Source organism: Aotus nancymaae, unplaced genomic scaffold (genome assembly GCF_030222135.1).
Source record: "Aotus nancymaae isolate 86718 unplaced genomic scaffold, 86718_ANA_hifiasm-v0.15.2.pri h1tg000020l, whole genome shotgun sequence".
NCBI classification, from domain to species: Eukaryota; Metazoa; Chordata; class Mammalia; order Primates; family Aotidae; genus Aotus; species Aotus nancymaae.
The window spans coordinates 64,703,564-64,723,740 of NW_026988432.1; the positions used below are offsets into that span (position 1 = coordinate 64,703,564).

The window sequence follows — 20,177 nt, forward strand, 5'->3', positions numbered from 1 at the left end:
GTTCTTTGATTGCATGCAACAGAAATCAATTCTGGCTGATTTCAGCAAAAGGGATAAGAATATTAGAAGCTCAAAATGTTGATGTGAACAGTAAGGCTTGCAAAAAGCAGGAAAGAAGGCAACAGCTCCAGAGGGCCAGTGAGCCAGTTGGGTCTCACAGCCAGAGAGTCTGATCAAGGCACTGAGGCTAAGACGATGAGCCCTCTGGTCTCTTTGTCCATCTGTCCATATCCTAACAAGGATAGAACCTCTGACTCCCAAAGGTTGGTTCATGTGCTCATCCCTCACTGTCCAGGTCCTCTAATTGACAAGCCACCCCGTAAGGAAGAAGTAATTCCCCAAAAGGAAGTCAAGGATCCATTAGGAAGGATGAATGGATGAAATGGATGTTGACAGACCAAATGATGCTTTCAGTACAAATGGCAAGCACTGAAGCCAGCCTGCGGCATTGAGGCAAGAGTAGGAAATGAGGACGCACAGACTGAGTGTAGACTTGTCAGAAGCTTAGCTGTGCAGGGAAAAGCGAGGAGTGCAGCTGTAAACAGAGGAGCATTTCCTATCAAAGGATATTTATAAGGCAAAAGACCTTTGACAATAATTTATGTGTTAAGGAAAGGAATCAGGAGAGAGGAAGAGACTGATCTTGGGAAGCAGACGGCTGACAGTGTTTGCCAGGGAGCCAGGAGGGAATCGACCCTGAGCACAGGTCTTCCATTCAGCCTTACAAGGGATGACATCTTTTCCTCTGAGCCTGCAGAGCAGAGACAGGCGTGGATGCACTTAAAGAAATTGAACCAAACAGAAACACACTGGGAAGGCACCCTCTCCTGGTAACACTAGTTTTCCCAGTGTGGTAAGGAGCAAGGCCATGGGCTGAGAAGCTGGAGGAAAAGGGAAGTAGCTGTTTTAGGGATGCATCAAGGACATGGGTGAAGGGGTTCACCTGGAGCAGGAGAGGCCTCTTCTCTGGGAGAAGGCAAGGATGGGGCAAATATAAGCAAGACTCCAGTTGGTGGCCATAGGACACAAGTAGGTGGAATCCCAGGACAGCCAATAGCCAGAGTCTTCCAGGTGCTACTAGCGGCAGGGGAATGTGACTCCAAGGAGAACAGGGTGTTGTGAGCATTTCTAGGTGAACTGAAAACCAACCCATTCTTACCCCACACCTTACTTTTTGCAAACTTGAAATGAAGGGAATTATCCAAATGAACTCTAAAATTCCATGTGTATATGAAGGATATTTTCCTGTTTGCTACTTACATTTTGGTGAAGGGATCCATTTGAATAACAAAAGCATCTGCTGTCCAGATCTGGTTAATCCACATGCTCCCAGAGCCCTTGATGCTTCCTGTCCTCTCTGAATACCAGCAACAGCATAAAACGATGAGTGTGGATTGTTGAAGGGTAATGATTCAGGACAAAGACATGAGGACTGTCACTTCCTTAGGAGAGAGCCCTCCACTCCCGTGTCCTCTGCACTGTTTCACGTGAATTGTGTAGAGGATCTGGAACGGAATGTCGCGGTGTGATTAGGCACCAGTGAGACAAATTCCGTCAGTGATCGATCTGTATTTTAATTTATGTAGACCATAAAAGATATTCAGTCTCTTCTCTAATTTATAGACCTTCTTTTGAAAATAATCTAATCTAACTACAGTAAACTAAGATTTTTGAAGAAATATATTCTTTTCAGAAGTTCTCAAAATTGCTTATAGCAATCCCCCAATTTATCAACTACCCAGTAAGCACATTTCTGGGTTTTTACCCAGTGATCAGCAGAGCTGCAGCTGGTTCTTGCTTGCAGTAAGGAGGGAGCCCTTGGAGGGAATGTGGCTTCTTTGGAGGACTCTCATGATCATTTAATGAAGATATCGACGCATGCCCCATTGTGTTCTGCATAATTGCAAGTGTGACTGTTACCTCTGGAAGGTCTCCTTATGTACAGAAATGGCTATTTGACTCAAAGTGTTTAATCAATAGAGAATCATCATTTCATGTCCATCAATTCAATTTGGACAGTAAATCCATTTAATTAAAGATAAACCGTGATATAAAAAGGAGATGCAAAAACATATACAATTATAAAACAGCTTCATTTAACCAGGAAGCACTTATTTGACTACAAGTTGGGTAAATTTTGAAAAATATGAGACTGAAAGAAAACACATACACTCAGACTAAAGCAAGGAGAAAACCATGTAACTTTTTTCTCCAATCTTATTGAAGGCTTATTAAATATTTTAAATTAAATACTAAGTTCTGCATTTTGTAACAGAGTAATGAGGTTTCTTATATAAAACTTCATATCATATGCTCTCCCCAACCTCTTTATTCTGATAGTATTCATGCAAATAAATACATACACAAACATATTTGCACACACACACATTTTTGTTTAAGGCTAGCTGTTCCCCGCCACACACATACATTTGCCTGCATGAATAACCAGACTAGGTCTACTTTACATCTTTCACATTCCCCATATCTGATCAAAGGTTCTTCCCGAATGTATGCACATGACACACGCACACACACATACACACACAGGTGCATATGCATACACATGGACGTGCACACACCCACATCCCTGTCTCCCTTTTGGAAATGTTCGTTGCTTTGTTGGAAGCAGCAAGCTGCTGTTTGTTCTGAGTGCAGACCGTGGTCTCTCTTGTTCTGAATTCTGGGTGAGTTGTCACCATGAATGAATGAATTTCCTGTGGGGAAGACAGGATCATCCTCCTGTCTGTTTCTCACACCTCCTATGTCTCTGCTGTTGCCTGTGTTAGAAACCTTAACCCCTTGGAGTCTTTGTTCATCCCTCTTGCTGGATCTGCTCCCTGGTATGTGTGCAGCTAGTGTCTGTGCAGGTGTCAGGTGACCTCTCAGCCTGCTTTAGGCAAAAGCCAGAGAATAAAAGAGGATTCTTCAAGACAGTTACAATCCAATTATTGAGGTATTACATAAGATTGTACACAGGAAGGAACAACACGCCTTCAGCTGCCACGTTGCCCTCCCTGATAGACCATAGGCTTCTGTGAGCACAACCCTGAAAGTCTGGACACAGAGAAGTGTTGGTGAGTGTTTTGGGAGAGGTGGGAATAATTACAGAGGAACATGTAAGCTGGTGCAAAATAACTGAGTTCATACAAGGGAAATTTCTGTGTACTACCCTCCTTTCCTTGATTTCTTCTACATCGGAAGAAGAGACTTGAATCTAAAGTCATACAAGCATGTATAATATATTCACTGAGGATGTGATTGAAGGTCACCACACCTGTTTGAAATGACAGAAATGTATCTACATTTAGCCTACCCAGTTAACCCTTTTGCATTAAATTCTTGGTAATTCAGCCTAATCCATTATGTCCCTTTAAAAAAAAAAAAGCTAAAGTCATTTTTACTCAAATATCAATGAATTACAAATTAGGCTTCAGAGACAATTCTTTATGTGCTATAAGTCATCTGACACTTTTGTGTCAGCCATCTCTCATACTGCCACAGTGGCAGGATATTACAGGATCAAAGCAAATTTGCAGGTCTGAATAACAAGTGCTGCTCTGAGCACGTTCTCCCGACTCCCCAGGTAACAGAGCTGCGTGCAGATCAGCTCTTTAACATTCTCTAGCTGAGCCCATGGAGACGCCTGTGCTGGGGCGTCTGCCTCTGTAGTCACCCCTGTGGAGCCCCGTCACTTGCCTTCAGTGGACACTGTTGCTGCTTTGCCATAATTGGCTGACCCTGGAAAATTCCCACTTGCATCTGTGCCTAGACTTCTTGTCTCTTTGCCATTTTACTGCCCTGGGCTTGGAGCCTCTGTTGTGTCACTTTGTCACCTCTAACTTTGTCTGCCACAGTCTTTGGAGTACATACCGGTGGTCACTTGCCTTTGTGTCCAGAAAGTGCTTCAGAGGGCAGGGAGCCTGCATGTGTAGCAGATGGACAAATGCATCACAGCCTGAGCGCTTTTACACCGTGGCTTCAGCACACTCCTGCCTGCTCGGGCGTGCACAGCTGGAGTTTCCTGGCATTATCATTGGATGCAATATGGGATGGTCTCAGAGCTGCAATAGCCCTCCTTCCTTGTTGCTCACATGAGCCCTTGAAAGTCAGTTTTTCTCCTGCCTTGTGCACAGCAGGTATATCCTATTCTTGAACAGTTTGCTGAAAAGCAGTAAATGAAGTCCTTTCTTGAAGGCAGAATGATTTTTTCCTTTCTCTACTTTCCAAATCTTTTTCTTTAACCTGAGCCCTTGCTCTACCTTTCCCTGAAGGCTTAGGGTTGTCCGGCCACCTAAATACATGAGTAACCACCGGGGCCTCTCCCAGGAGGACAGGACCAGACAAACAGAATAATCCAGTAACCGGTTTTAGATGGAGCCTTTATACAACTGCATTCAGATTAACAAAGTGGCAAGACATCAGTATCTCTACTTTAGTTTCAGAACTTAAGGAAATAAGTAAGGAGAACTTCAAATCAGTAGGCTACAGACAACCAGAATTCACTGCCTCAGAACTTTTTCACTGAAAGTGCCTGCCATATGTCTGAGACCAGAGAAAGACAGCAACTTATGCATAAGCCCCACTCCCCGTCTCTGGGACCAGGGTTCTAGCAGTGAGAAGGTGGAACAGGTCTGGACATGCCTCTGCTGTGAAATCTATGCAAAGAACCCCGTTCATACCCGACAGGAAGATAGTGTGTCAGCTGCTTCCCTACGCCTGAATTATAGGTTTGTAGGGCTCAGGACAAGGAACATTTGGGTAACATTATTTGAAAATTGTGGGACCGCTGCTGAATTCCAGAAGTGGACTGGTCACCTTGGCCAATACTAGCTGAGGAAGCAGAGGTGAATTAGCCCCCAGGTGTGGCACTGGGTTACTTGCTAGGAGTTTGTATAAAGAAGCACAGTCTGTAACAGACGCACTGCAGGAGACCAGAGATGAACAGTGGGTAACACCGGCTGCAGAAGGAGATGTGAAAGGAAGCGGGGAGTAGATGTTTCCGCACCTGACACTGTTTGGATTTACATCATTTAGCTTCAGATTATCTACTATAAAATAGAAGCAGAAACCTTTTCATTTAAAATTGTAGGTGAGCAGATGTCTTTATTCTAGAGTAACATAGCACATTTGTTATCTACCAAAAATAGATGCTTTTCTGATGTTATGGGGTAGAGAATCTGAAACCAACAGTGTATGTGTAGGACTTCAGTCCATTCAATTGTCGCATCTATACTTCCCACCCTTAGGACTGCTTATGATGTGCAGTCGAGGATTGGGCAGGTCATATATCATGTCGCTCCATCCTTCACTGCCATTTGATCGGTTTAGTATCTCCTTGTGATAACTTAAAGAAGAGGGTGAGGGTGGTGAGACTCAGATTGACCCATGTCTTTTGTAAATTCCTTTTCCTTTCTCCCTTCCTTCACCCCTAGAGCCATTTATTTCCTCAAAGAGATGAACTGGGACAAGTCTGCACCTCAGACTGTCTCAGAGGCATTTAGCCCTGATTAATGTCTCTGAAATTAAAGTTCGTTGTCTTCCTAATACTGATACAGACCATAAAGCATTGGGTGTCACAATAAATGGAGCACCTGGAGCTCTATACTGAGAGCTGTTCCCTTCTTGAGAGCAGAAGCACTGGCGTAATGGTGACCTCCACTAACAGTTACTAGACATTTCTTATGGTTAAGTCAGTGTGGTGAGTCTTTAGCTCATCAGAGTGATTATGAAATAGACATGATTGTTATCCTGTTCTCCAGATAATAAACAAACTTAAAGACATTAAGAAACTAGTCCAAGTTTATACAGCTAGTTAATGTAGGACCCAGGATTTGAACTCTGGAACCCACGCTCCTGACTTCTAAGGCTTCCGAAGAACCACATTCTAGAATCACATAATCAGATAATTGTAGGACTCAGAATACCTTTAATAATCATATGGTCTTGTATCCTCTTTTGCCAGTAAGAAAACTGAGTACCAGAATGGTTCAGTGACTTGTACAAGATCACAGGGCTAGATTGGAACACAGCTAGGATTAGCCCCAAGACCTCCTGCCTGTCTGCCAGTCTTCTTTCTGTTACAGCACACTATGTCAGCATTAAATGTTCATTTTTAAAAGAGGCTATAAAAACTATCAGAGGTTCTTCAAAATAAAATGTTATCCTTCTACCTAGAAGAAAAAAATATCATGTATGTATTTCAAGAATTTTCTCAGGTCTTGACTAAGTCAGAGAGGTCACATCCTGGCAACTTGGGAGACCCAGGAGACCCAGTCCCTGAGCTCACCAGCTCTAGGAACCCTGAAGTGTGCCTGTTCTACTGATCACCCCAGGCCTGAAGCTGCTACCCTCTTCTCAGGCAGTGTGAAGGATCCAAGCAAGCAGCTGGTGATGGGGTTGCCCGACACATCGTCCTGGGAGATCCCCGGCCCCATCAACTGCTCCCAGCTCTGCCTACCTGACCTACTCACAGACCCCTTGTAGCAGTTAGTTCTCACCTTGCACTTAGAGTTCCATCCCGGCAGGGCAGCTGGCTCAGCTGCAGAGAGCCCCATGGTGGTGGCAGTGATTACATGTACCTACTACACAAAGGGATTAGGTACCCTTTAAAAATGCTGCTCCTGCAGAAAATTCATTCCTGTGTCCTCCCCTCCTGTTGAATACAAACTTTCCTTCCCAACACGATTCCCTTTATTTCAAAGTGTAGCATCAAAGTGCAGTGAGAAGGGCCTCAGAAGCAGCTGACGGTCACAAAAGAGAGACTGCTTCCTGCTGCTGTTAGAGGATCGCACCCTCCCAGCCCCCACCCACCAGGGCCTCAGGACCACTCCAGCTGCCCTCTGCCAACTCCCCGAGTCTAGAATGTCTGCCTCCTCCGTATCCACCCATAGAAACAGCACTCTGTATTTCTGTCTCATTTGTAAGGTAGTTTCCCTCATGAAGCTTTGTGTACCTTCCTTTGGAATTAGTATGCTTCTGACTGCCAATTGCTTTTCATTTTAAAAATTTTAATGAACATTAACTTGTGCCTAGCATGTTCTAGGTGCTTTACAAGAAAAATAATTGAGTTAATATTCATAACAATTCTCTTATCCCATTTTACAGATGGGAAAATGGAGCCACAGAGAGGTTAGGTAACTTGCCCAAGGTCACACAGCTAGTAAATGGGACCTGGCTTTGAAGCCAGACAGTGTGGCTTTAGGGAATGTGCTCTTGACCAGTAAACTTGCCCCTCATTCTGCCTCGAGTTGAGTTTGTTGTTTACACATCTGTCTCTTCATGACTATTAGAACTATGTCTCCTTCCTCTCTGCATCCCCAGCAATGCCTAGTCCGGGTTCTGCTTCTCATGGACTATCAGGGCCGCCTGAATGACTGGCAGGACAGCCTGAACACCACAGCCCTGAGCTAAGCACAGGATTTGCCTCACTGCAGCCACAGTGTTGGTCCCTTAGGTCTCCTGTCTCTTAATCTCTCCCAGCTTTACACTATGTGTTTGTAAAATAGGGATAACAGTACATACCCCACAAAGTTAACGTGAGCCGGCATAAATCAGATAGTGTTAGGAGTTGGAGTCATTTTCACCAATGTGTGATCCAGTCTTTGGCACATAAGGAAACTGAGGGCCAGGACAGTACTGTGACGTGCACAAGGTCGTAGATCCATACTGTGACCCTGACACATGTGAAGACTGACAACGAAAGAAAATATGGATTTCTTTTCTCAACAGATATATCCTGTACCACTCTGATAAACGTCCTCTCTGATGTACCTTGAGGCATATATATGTATTCTAATAATGTTGTCATTGCTTGAAAGATTTCTGAAGTTCTTATTTCAGAATAATCTGTAGAGTAGTTAAGTGATACTCTCTGTTTATTGCCCTTGCTGGTGGCAAATCTCCCTCCCCTGGCAGGAGGACTTAGATTTGGGGAGTAGCTAAAAGTCAAGTTGAATCTCTTGAATAAGATGGAGAACAAGCAGTTGAAATAACTGTGTCTCTTGAAAGTCTGGCTGCAGTTTCAGTGATACTGCTTTCTGATTAAGTTTTTATCCAGATGAGGTAAGAGAGGAAAGTAACAAGACAGATTTCTCATGTGGTTTGTAGGCTAACACTTAGAATTCCACAAGGGGACCAGGCTGCATGTTTCTTCACAGCTGATGAAAACCAGTATTATGGATACAGATGTGACCTTGTGCCTATACGTATTGTATGCCCATTAAATGCTAACATTAATTAATAGATGCAACTGGAAAACAGAAGCATTGTAGGGGGTACTTTAGGCAGGAGTGTAAAGGCATTAAAGAGGGATTTACTTATGATATGAAGTTCTTTTCCCAAACTCAAACTATCCAGACTTCCAGAAGCTGTTGATTTAGGGTCAGTTTTGATATAATCTTCAAGGATGTTTCCCAAGGAAGGTCACCCTGCCAAATAAAGCCAGTCTGGAAGGAAGAATCTAGGAAAGCTAATAAGCCAGGTACTTAATCAGCAACTTTATATACACTTATAAAAATCTCGTCTAATCTTCACACCCTCCCTAAGAAGTTAATAATATTGTCTCATATCATGCATGAGAAAACTGGCTCGGGGAGTAAGTCACTTGCTGCAGTATCACAAGGCAGGTGGAAAAAAAATTCACGTCCATCTTACTCCATCACACTGAGACCAGAGCAGTCTGTGTTCTCAGTGTATTTAAATGAGTAATGTTTTATTCCTGTGAGACCTCTAAACCAGAAGGTTTGGAGAGACAGTAAGTCTGTTATCTTGGAAACGAAGCTGGCCGCCGCTCTTGGCGGGGCTCTGTGTGGTAACTGTGCTTCATGACAGTCTTTTTGCTCTCACTATTCAACATCCATCAAACCTGTTCTCAGCGGTCCAAACACAACTAGTAATAGAAGTATGGATACTCTGTTTGGATATCTCATTCAAAACAAAGAAGAGTCTCTTAAAAACTCTTGACAAATCAAAATCTGTAACTGCCTTTTTCTTTTTCCTCCCTTCTTCCCCTTTAAAGTTGTGTTAATTGGATCACATTACGGTGCCCCCAACTTAAGAGCTAACGATTAAATGTCTTAGTCCTTCTTCATCATGGGTTCCTTAGTGAAATGAGTACTCATGCACATGCCCGTAAACACACCTTCAGTTCTGCCCAGCCTGCTTCCTGCGGATAGGGAAAGTTGCTGACACAGTAGGCAGAGCAGAAACGCAGCAGCTTGTGCTAAAGGACAAAGGAGAATGATGGTTTCAGAGCATGCATTCTGCTCTCCTGCCCCACCCCTCCACCCATCTCCTCTTCTGCCCCCAAAAAGGCAGCTGAAGTCATTTCAAGGCTTCCTACTTGGTTTCTGTTCCAGAAGCCAAGCCTCCTGATAAGACTGAGGAAAGCATAAAGCACCTTGAGTTCCATCCTCCCAAAGGGCCTTGCAGCTGGAGTCAGCCTGCGTTTCAGCCTCTCCTTCACCACCATCTAATTTATTGCCTTGAGCAAGCCACTTGCCGTCCCTAGCCCTGCCTGTTGCTTCTTGCTTCTAAAGCAAGAGGAAATACAAGGAATGAAAAGGATCAAGACCAGCCTGGCCCTTGCTAGCTCTCTTCTGGGCAAATCACATGCTCTTCCAGACACTAACTGAGGCCACAGATGTCAGAATGCAGCTGTCCAGTGTGTCCAGTTCAAAGTAGGAACTGCTCAGTGGATGAGAGTTGTGATGATCTTGAAAATGAGCGTTTAGAAATTGACCGTCTCTGGGATTCCTCACAACTGTATTTGATTTGAATCTCCTTCCCCAAAACCAAGACACTACCTCCTAATTTGTGTTAGGAGTTAATCAAACCATACTTATAGACAAATGGACGTAACCTGTCTCTCTCTCTCTCTCTTTTCTCTTTCTCTCTCTCTCAAATCTTCTCAGTCTATGGAATAAGGTTTGAGGAAGAAAGGAATCAGCATGTGGGGTTCCCCTTGCAGTTCTTCCACCATCAGAAGCCATGCACAGTTGTCAGTACTCACCTCTGCCCTTCTCTTCTCCGGGACACCCTGCTCCTCTCTCCAGGTCTCCGTGGACTCCTTGACCTCTGAATTCCTGTAGACACCTATGGTCCAGATCACGAAACTGTCACTTAATAGTTTGAATTTTCATTTCTTCAATTTCCATTTTTGGATGAACTGGGCACATGGCTAAATGTTTTCATCACATTATATTACTTAATCCAGTGGTTCCCAAATATATCTGCACCTCAGAATGGCCTGGGGAGCTTCAATAAACTACTGACACCTCTGTCCCACCCCAGAGATTATGCTTTAATTAGAGTACGGCCTGGGCTGTAGAATTTGTTAAGACTGCCTTCCCCCTCAACTAAGTGATTTTCATGTGCAGGCAAATTTGGGAACCACTGACTTTATCTTAGAACTGTCTGCCATAGGACCTATAACCATGCCCTCTTTACAGATGTAGTTGAGCAAACTCCAGTGACCTCCTCAAGCTCACGTCAGTACTGTGTAAGAGCTGGCACTCCAGCCTGGCCAGACTCCACAGCTGTGCTGTCTCAATCCTTGCTGCTCAAAGTGTGGTCCAGAGACCACAGCATCACCTGAGAGCTTGTCCACAGTGCACATTTTCAGGCCCCACAAAGTCAGACCTACTGACTTTGTTCAGAATCCCTCCAAGGGAGTCTCATACCTACTTCAGTTTGATAACGGCTGCTGTAGTCATGTCAGATGCCCTGAAGGTCACAGTCAGTGCTGCCAGCATAGGGAGCCACAGCCTGGCCCCTAGCCATCCTCTGACTTTAATTCACCTGGGAATTATCTGGGCTGCTGGTTAAAAATGACCCATCTCAAAGATCTTTTTTCAGGAAGTTACAAAGGAGTTATAGCACTTTCTATGCTGTTTCATGTTTGTGAGTTTTAAAGCCAACAACGATCATTACCCCTTTGGAGCAGGGACCACACACACATTTATTCCTGCCGCCCTCCAGCAGTAATGAGCAGGTGGCAGGGCTCAGGACTGTTTGCCTGATTGATGGCCTGATGGAACCAGCGCCAGGGCACTGAGGTAATTAGACGATCAGGTTCCGGATCTTGCTTTCTGGCTGGAGGTACTGCCTTACGTGATTAGGATGTCTGGGAGGCACAGCTTCTCCTAGAAGCTGTGCAGGTAGCGCTGAGCTGCAGGAGGCAGTCAAGCCAAGCGCAGGATCAGAGCAGAGGAGCCTCCAGTTCCTTGCTTCCTGGGCTCCAACGGACGCCTCCAAACCAGTAGTTCCAGCATCTTTGTATGCAGACCTTAGAGAACAGGGGTCGACTGCAAGCCCCACACTCTAAAGACATGAAAAGTCTAAATGCAGTGAGAACGAAGCATATTTTCTCTTCTTTTTCCTTTTTTTTTTTTAAGCAAAATAATAACTTGACACAAGTCCAAGCAGTTAAAAAGATACTAAAAGAAACCCAATTTAGAAGGGCTTTTAGTAGGCTGAAAACAGATGTGGCAAACCATTTCGGGATATTCTGGGAGATGAGATGGGGAGGACCGGAATGGCTGGGCCGCCTGTTCTGGGCCCGCCCCTCCAGGTGCCTGTGCTCGGGAGGGGCCCTGCCCAGCACGCGATCTGGAAGGAAGCGGCCCCGCACCTCCTCCCTCGCAATTACCGCCCGGTCGGAGGCATCTGGGTGGCGCGGAGTGAGCACCGTGCAGAGCAGTTGAGAGCAGAGCGCGTTTTCTTTTCATTGTTCCCTGGCTTCACTGGGAGAGCCACGGCACCTGTTCTGCGGTAGCGCTGCTAAAGTTGCTAGCCGCCGACGCGCGGGGGCGCCCGACCGCATCCGGCCCGCGGGTGGCCAGGAGCCTGAGAGCCTGGAGCTGAGTGCGGGGGACAGAGCTGGCGCGGGAGGGCCCAGGGTCAGATTTCCGATGTAAATAGAGCTCAATCGAGGGAGTTGAAGGCGTTGGGAGCGCATTTCTCAATAGCCCCAAAGAAACTGAGCTTTCAGTGCATGCAAGGGGCCTTTGATTTCCCCGATTTCTGGCACTGAAGCACCCTACTCTCCTGTTTTTGAAAATTCGAGAACAGGGAGGTTAAGGAGTCTACGTGGAATTCTAGGTGACCATCCAAAATAACATACATCAATTGCATCTTATAATTAGTAAAATCATTTTTATTACTTAAGATAAATCTTGATCCGGTGTTTTTATTAGGTAAGATAAACCTGGCATAAAATACGTTGCGGGTGTGTGTTTTTTGTTCAGTTGTCATTTTCAGAGAAATATATGAATTTTTAAAGTGTATATTTATTCCATCAATAATTATTTTTAAAGTGCACCTATATACCATATATGTAGTTTTATATCTATCCCACCACTTAATGCTTGCATAACTGAAGTCACAAAAAGGTAAACGCAAGTCCCCCAGTATAGAGGAGAATCTAGTATGTCCCATATAAGCATCTTTGCTAATTGGCATTTTGAAAGTATGGTGCTAGACACTCTTGAAATGAAATTATTGTTACTGTCAAATTACACATCTCCACAAATATACTTGATCTGCTCCAACTGACTTTATATCTGGGAAAGGAGAAATTGTAGGTCTCTCTCTCTCTTACTCTGGGATATTTTAGATAGAGCAAAGGTATCCATGATGTAAATTTCTGAGATATTATAGATAAGCGCTTTATAAAGTGACAGATAATATTCCCATAATGGGGTGTGGGGAGATTCCAAAGAAGACTGACACTTACTGAGGGCAGGGACTGTTTTTATCTTCTGCTCCACAGTATTTGCAACTCCTAGCGTGTCTGGTTTACATCTTGCCAACTTAAAGTTATGAAGCTTCCCTGGAAGGGCACTGAATCCAGGGCCAGAAAGTTTCACAAGGAAGCAGCTAAAATAACAACCAGCCACATAGTTCATGGGGAACATCCATGCACCTTAGGGGGTTGGCATTCTGGGAGAGGTCCTCTCAGTTCAGATTTATTTTTATAAACTTACTCAGTCTTGGACTTTTTTTCCTACACTGAGCCTATGACTTTCAGCATGAAATTCAGCTATATATATATACATTGCATATTTAGTGTGCACAGGGCACAATGATCAGATGTGGCAGGGTTTGCAGAAATAAGCAAAACAGCACCTTTTATGTGCTGGCCAGGAATAAGCTTACAGTCAAACAGTGCAAGAAGGCATCATACCAGGCTCAGAACAAGCATGTTTCATCAGGGCAGCAAAAAAAGCTCACATCTAAGGAGGAGGCTTTGAAGGGGAGCAACATGTGAGATGTACTTTGAAGAATGCAAAAAAATATTCATCTGGGAAGAAATGGATGGGAGGAGAACATTCTAAACAGAAGGAATGGTGCAAGTAGGAGCTGGGATCATGGGGTATGTTTGGGAATCAGGACAAACACGTCCTTGAACATAAAATACATGTGCATAGAAAAGAGAGCTGTAAAAGATAAGGCTGGAAATGCTGGTTGGGGCCATATTTAAAAAATGGTTCTTACATGCCTGGCCAAATAATTTTTATTTTGTTTCAGAAAGTAGTTAAAAATAGGAGATTCTTGAGCAGAACAAGTAAATGGCATTGGGTTTATATATTGAGAGAGTTTTTTCTAGTATTGGGATACATAGAATGCCCATGCAGGAAGACACTAGATCCTGAGTTTAGGATTGTGGCAGAGGGATTAAGAAGTTGGAAAACACGCTTTGAGAGCTACTTCAGAGACACTCCTAGCCTTGGCAAATGGTTGGGTTTTGGAGAAGGAATGGTTGATTAAGGGAATCATAGCAGTCACATAGGAAGTCACGAAGAGAGCAATGGCTATGGGGCAAAGAAGTCTCTTTTGGTCTTTGAGATGTTGGCAGGACCTCCAAGGGAAGATGCTCACAAAAGAAGTTAGAAATCAAATTTAGAAGGCTGGGCACAGTGGCCCATGCCTGTAATCCAAACACTTTTTGAGGCCAAGGCAGGAGGATTGCTTGAGGCCAGGAGTTCCAAGACCTGGGCAGCATAGCAAGACCCCATTTCTATTCAAAAAAATAAAAGAATTAGAAGGGCATGGTGACATGTGCTTGTAGTCCTAGTTACTTGGCAGGCTAAGGAGGGAAGATCGCTTGAGCCCAAGGATTCAAGATTACAGTGAGCTGTGATCACACCACTGCACTCCAGCCTAGATGGCAGAGCAAGACCCTGTCTCTAAAACAGAAAACAAAACAAAAACATACAAAAAACATTAAATTCACCAAATGGAGAAACAGGGCTAGAGTTACAGAGTAGAAATTCATCCATGGAAGGGCAGGGACAGGAGTAGATGAAACTGCCAGGACTCCTAGGGAGGCAGAAGAGGCCAAGGACAAAGCCTTCGCATGGCCTGGTGTTCCTGCCCAGCCTCTGATCCTGCTCTCCTCTCATCCTGATGTCTAGAAGAACATTCTGATCCCCACACCAAAAAAAATATGGTTTGCTAGGAGAAGCCAAGTCCAGCAAATTTATTCTACCTGAGATGAAGTTAGAGGCTTCAGACAATATAGAAAGACAATTTCGTATTTTGTGAAGTTTTGTTTATTGAATTTGCGTATATTGAAATGAATCTGTAGTTCTAATTTGGGAAAATGACGTAGCTACTTCCTTCTTCAGAAAAAAATAATTCTAATCTTTAGTATTCATTCTGATTTTCTGCCCACTCCTCCTAAAAAGTCTGAAACTAGAAAGAATTCAAAAGAAGAGCTAAAATATTGTAGACTTCCTTCACAGTTTATTTTTGTAGGCTGTTCTCTGAGTAGAGAAGCACAGGAAATGAATGGTTACTGTAACTGGGATGTTTGTGGTAAAAATACAATTTTTAAAACTTAGACCATTTTTCTAGGCTTTACTTCTCCCATAACTCAAATATTGTTTGCTTCTGAGGAAAAAATAAAAACACAGGTGATCTATAAAAACTAGACCTCGCAGGAGCCGCGGTGGCTCGGGCCAGTTGTCCTGGTGCTTGAGGAGGCGAGGCTATGCGTTCAAGGCCAACCTGGGCAACATAAGAACCTCTCATTCATTAAAAAAAAAAAAAATAGACCTTGCTCTTGAGTATACAGTTAACTTGTGTTTGTTTTTGTGTGCAGATTTTACCCTATAAATCAGAGTGTGATTCATCATTGAGGGAACTCCAAAAAGAAGATCTAAACCCATAATTTCTTTTGTGTTTTCTAAAGGTCAAATGCTGCAAATACTGGCCAGATGACACAGAGATATATAAAGACATTAAAGTTACCCTAATAGAAACAGAACTACTGGCAGAATATGTGATAAGAACATTTGCTGTTGAAAAGGTAAGTTTTCATACTGCTTTTAAAAGCTATGGTCAGACACTAGTGGTACCATAATAGCCTCATTAAGTTATCTAGGATACTTTACACATGCTCATACCTGAATGCAGGTAGGCTCTATCGGATGGTTTCTCAAGATTGCATCTTGCCCTCTGATTCTATAATAGCTCAGTTCCATCTTTAAAACAAATCATTCCCATTTCATAAGAATCTGTATTTTGCAAGTAAACCAAAAGTTAATGTCTATTTGTTTATTTTCTTTCTCTGGTTAATATTGTTCTGCCCATCTCTTTCTTTGTTCACAGAACAAAGTTTTTTAAATTTTAATAAGTGTCCTTCCAGTTGGGTAAATTTCCTTCACGGTGTATGTCCGTATGCATTTCTCAGTAGGGAGTTAGTATCAGTGTTGAGACACAGGTCCTAACTCCTCCTGGAATCCCTCACTTCCTTGTGGCTTTCCAAACCTCTGGTTTAATGTGGACTGATTGATTTTCCAGGTGGAAGTGACCTACCTGGAAACCTAAGTGATCTCCATTAGACACGGGACACTCTTGCATGAACCAGCGCATTCATTCATGCTCACTGCCATACTGGTTTTCCCCTTTTGTAGTCTCTGGTGTTGGGTCGGTGAATGCTGTGCTTTGGTTCTGCCCTGCCTCATCCCATGTGCATGGATGGGGCTTCTTCTCTGGGAAGCACTGTAGGGCATAACAGGGAATTTCCTTATTCCCCCTCTTTCTGCTGACATAGGGAGGGGCCGGAGGTGAAGCAAACTGCAGTCCATCCAGAGAAGTGTCACAGGTAGGCTCTGGGGAAAGTGGAGGTGATGTGGCTGAGAAACATTCTGCCTTCCAAAGATCCACAGACTTTTCTATCCAGAGTTGATTCTTCATAACTGAGCACTGCACAGCTGCACTAGACTTAGGGATCCTTGTGTGAATTTGTTCAGCTTATACTCATGTAATAGTAGCAGGTATTTTTGGAAGACCTGGGTTATAGGCATATTGCTAGGGAGTTGGATTTTGGCCTTCTCTCCACTCTATATTCTCATTGCATCTAAATGCGCTTTTTAGATTAACAAGACTAGTTTTAGGAAATCAAGGAAATTGCAACATCTGCTTATTGGCTAATCTACTCTAATGTTTTGAAGTACCTTTCCTGGTTTGCAGATCCAAATTTGTCACAGAATCACAAAGCTGGAAAGACTATTTTAATCTGTTTCCCATACTATTTAGCATTTTTTTCGTAGCCTATCTTTTTTAATAAGCAGGCAGAAAGCCTGGAGACTTCAAAGAATGAGGAGTTCTGGTTGACTCAATTCTTCAAGTTCTGAACCTCACACTTTGATGTCAATTTTTTCCTTCTTAGGCAGTATTGGAAAAAAAAAAAAACACATGGAGGATTTTTGTATGGCTGTTGGCAAGAGCATTCATGAATAACTGCATTAAAACGGTGATAAAAACACCCTCAATATTTTTTTCTTTAAAAAAATCATCCAAAGCCGTCACTTAAACATGGAGTTCTTTGAACAATAGTCAGCTCTCTAAGAAGCTGAAAGTGCATCTCTGTAGCTAAAGGAAGGGTTGTTTGTTTCTTTGCTCTTTTTTTTAACCTCTTATTGTACTCCCCTGAATTCCCAGCTGCACAGAAATGTGTCTGAAATACCCAGTTATTTTAGTCATTTGAAAACCAGTGAAGAGGTTGTGGAGGGAATAGAAGGAAGAAGGAGCTTGTTAATGCCTTTGGGGAAATCAAAATGACATATTAGCGATTATAACTGGGCAATTGGAATCTTTAAGGAAAACAAATCATTAGTACTTTTGTAGAACATGTCTTGTAGGTTTTAAGCTTTCTCATTCGAATGTAAAGAAGAAAATGGGTAAGCATGTACTTTGAGATGCCTGCAATTCTGATTCTATTTTGAGAGCCTGTTGCATCAAGGGACCTAAAGGTGAAAATGGATTTGGGCTCTGCTCTGCAAAACAAGCAGACTCAGTGCAGTTTGGAACCCATGAATTCCTGCTTTGCATCTGATTGCTGTCTTTTGTTTCCCACATAGCTGATGATTCCAAGCTAAACAGATTTTAAATAATATGCAGTACTCAGAGTGTCAGAAGGAAAACACCCCAGAAGTCTCCATGGATTTAGGCTGTCTGGTGAATCTATCCCTGCCTATCCTGGGAGAAACAAGGTTGACAATGGCCACTGAATTCTCGCTACCCAGGAGCTGCCTAGGATTCAGAGAGGGCATGAGAAGATGATCCTCTTGTCTCTAAGACAGAACATGTACTTCGTGACTATTCATTTCACAAATATTTCTTAAGCACCCACTTTGGGCCAGGCACTATTGTATGACTTGGTTCAAAGTTAAGTGACTAGTTGGGTACTGTGGCTCATGCCTGTTAATCTCAGCACTTTGGGAGGCTGAGGCTAGAGGATCGCTTGCAGTGAACCATGATTGTGATTTGCACTGCAGCCTGGGCAACAGAATGAGACCCTGTGTCAAAAAAAGCTTAAGTGACTGTCACTTTTTTGTATATAACATTCATGCTTTTTATCATGAAAAATAAGGGAAAAAAGCTAATAGTATCAAATTGGGAGGTATTTGGGCTGTAATCACTGATGACATCTATGATGTTCTTCCCCAAATGTGTTACATTGCAAAACAGAGAAAAGGAGACACTGCTATGTCAGTGAACAAGAATGAAAGCTGGATCAGAAGCAATTTCCTTTGCTACTCTTGTCAATAGCAAACATGTTCAAGGGTGGAGGTTTAATTTTGGGAAATGTTTTCTACATTCCAGAAACTGATACTTACCTTGCTCAGAAAAAGAGTCTTAGATCAGTTAAGAGCCGTAGTTTGGGACTTGTGGATGCTGGAACTGAAATCTAACAAAGTTAGAGAGAGAAGCACCCCCCTGCTCCCACCCGACAAAAAACCCACCAGGATATGGAGAAAGATATGCCCTTTTTCCCCTTTGGAATAAAACATTTATTGTCAGTAAGCTTTCCCAGTTCATATATGAGAACGCATACCACCAAAATCGAATCAACCCTGTGCAGCTCATCACGTAGAAAGTTGGGGGAGCTCTCTCGGGGTTTGGAGGGTGACACAGGCCCAGCTGTATGTTTTCTAATGGAGACCTTAGGACTGGCAAACGTTACCTTGGTTTTAGTGATAAGGAATTTGGGCTCTTAACCATCTAACCATACTACTCTGAGATCCACAGAGCCTGTTTAGCAGATGACAGTATTGACTTGGATTTGTGAATCCCTGACTGCTTAATTCCTTAATACTTGAACTCTGGTAAAGAATGGCATTTTCACAGAGAAATAAAGCTTCAGCATTTGTGGGTTATTAAATGAAGAAATATTAATACATGGTTGCTAGACAAGTCTTATCTCAAAATCTGCAGTTGTTTGCCTCTTCTGGTCTTTCAAAGCATAAAAAAGTTCTGAATTTCTTCTTTACTCATTAAGTGTGTGTGAACAATGATTGATAGTGAAAGTGATAAGGTTAATGAGTATTTACTTTTAAGATACAATAAAACCAAATGCAGAAATGGTTCAGAAAATGATCATGGAATGAGAGAAGGAAGAAAGTCTAATTTGATCCTAGATGTACATGCAGAATTGATTCTGGTTTTGTTTTCAAAACAGTCTTTTGCTTTAAAACACAGTCTTCATACATAGGTTCATACTTAGAAAACAAAATTGATAGGTATAAATTACCTTAATTATTCTCAAAACAAAAGTAAATTAAAAACAAAGCAAACCATAAAGTCTCTTTCCTTCTGCCTTCACTCCAGTTGAGCAGCAGACAGCTCTCCCTCAATTTACTGACCCAGCATAGAATTCCAGCAAAAATATCTTTTGATTCCCATGGTATATATTGGCTTACATTCTTGTTTCCCACAAGTGGACTGTGATGGCCACTGGAAAACATATCTCTGTAGCCCTAGCACCTCGCATAATGCCTGGGGCAGTGTACTCATTCAGATTGCTAGCAATTGGATGAATGGGTTAAATATTTACCCACATTAAAAAGAGAAACCTAACAAACAGAGCTGTGAATGCAAATGAGTTCTCTGACCTGTCTCCTTGGAAAGGAGTCCTCATTTATTCCTACTGCAAGCATCATCTGAGCATGCTTAGTGAGTGTGCACCACTCCATTCCCTGCTCTGAGAGGTACCAGGATGCCGGAGAGCCCCAACACGGAATTAGTATTGAGCACACAGACATCCTTTAATTCCTTCAGGCCCATCTTCTGTGCCTCTTTTTCTACAGACTCTAACCTCACCAAACACCTTGTGATTCTAAGTGAGACAAACCTTTAACCTAGGTCTACTTTTTAGACAGGAATTTCAAAGAACCCAACCAATCCATCCATTTGTTGGAATTGTACCTGAAAATCAGCATTTTCCCCAAACACCATCTCCCTTTCATGCCCAGACATCTTCCTAAGGGGGCAGTGCCTTCCACATTGTGTGTAAGATCTAAGGATGGCCTCCTTCCCCTGCAGTCCACTGTTTCCTGGCCCTAGCCTTACTACTTGGGGACTCTTTCCACTCCCCCAGCTACCCTGGCTTATTTCTGGTTTGTTTTCCCTTGTTCTCTTCCCTGTTGTGGCTGACCAACTGCAGAGAGGTGTGCATGAAATCCGAGAGATCAGACAGTTTCACTTCACTGGCTGGCCGGATCATGGGGTCCCCTACCATGCCACTGGCCTGCTGGGATTTGTGCGGCAGGTCAAGTCCAAGAGCCCACCCAATGCAGGCCCACTGGTGGTGCACTGCAGGTAAGCAGAGCTCCAGAGCCTCTTGAAGGAAGCACAGTGGGTGATGGGTGCAGGGTCACCTTTGGGGATGA

At 43.2% G+C, this 20,177-nt stretch overlaps 1 protein-coding gene across 8 annotated transcripts in view; it reads left to right on the forward strand.

Moving 5' to 3' along the window:
- The window catches only part of PTPRM (protein tyrosine phosphatase receptor type M), an 849,557-nt gene that overhangs the window by 799,494 nt on the left and 29,886 nt on the right, over positions 1–20,177 (forward strand). For 4 of the 8 annotated variants that reach the window (XM_012446813.3, XM_064379418.1, XM_064379420.1 and 1 more), the window contains 3 exons: positions 15,194–15,310; positions 16,058–16,108; positions 19,952–20,106. In XM_012446813.3, the coding sequence (XP_012302236.1) occupies positions 15,194–15,310; positions 16,058–16,108; positions 19,952–20,106 (323 nt within the window). The remainder of the gene's footprint in view (positions 1–15,193; positions 15,311–16,057; positions 16,109–19,951; positions 20,107–20,177) is intronic. The other 4 variants (XM_012446821.3, XM_064379419.1, XM_064379422.1 and 1 more) reach the window with 1 other exon arrangement.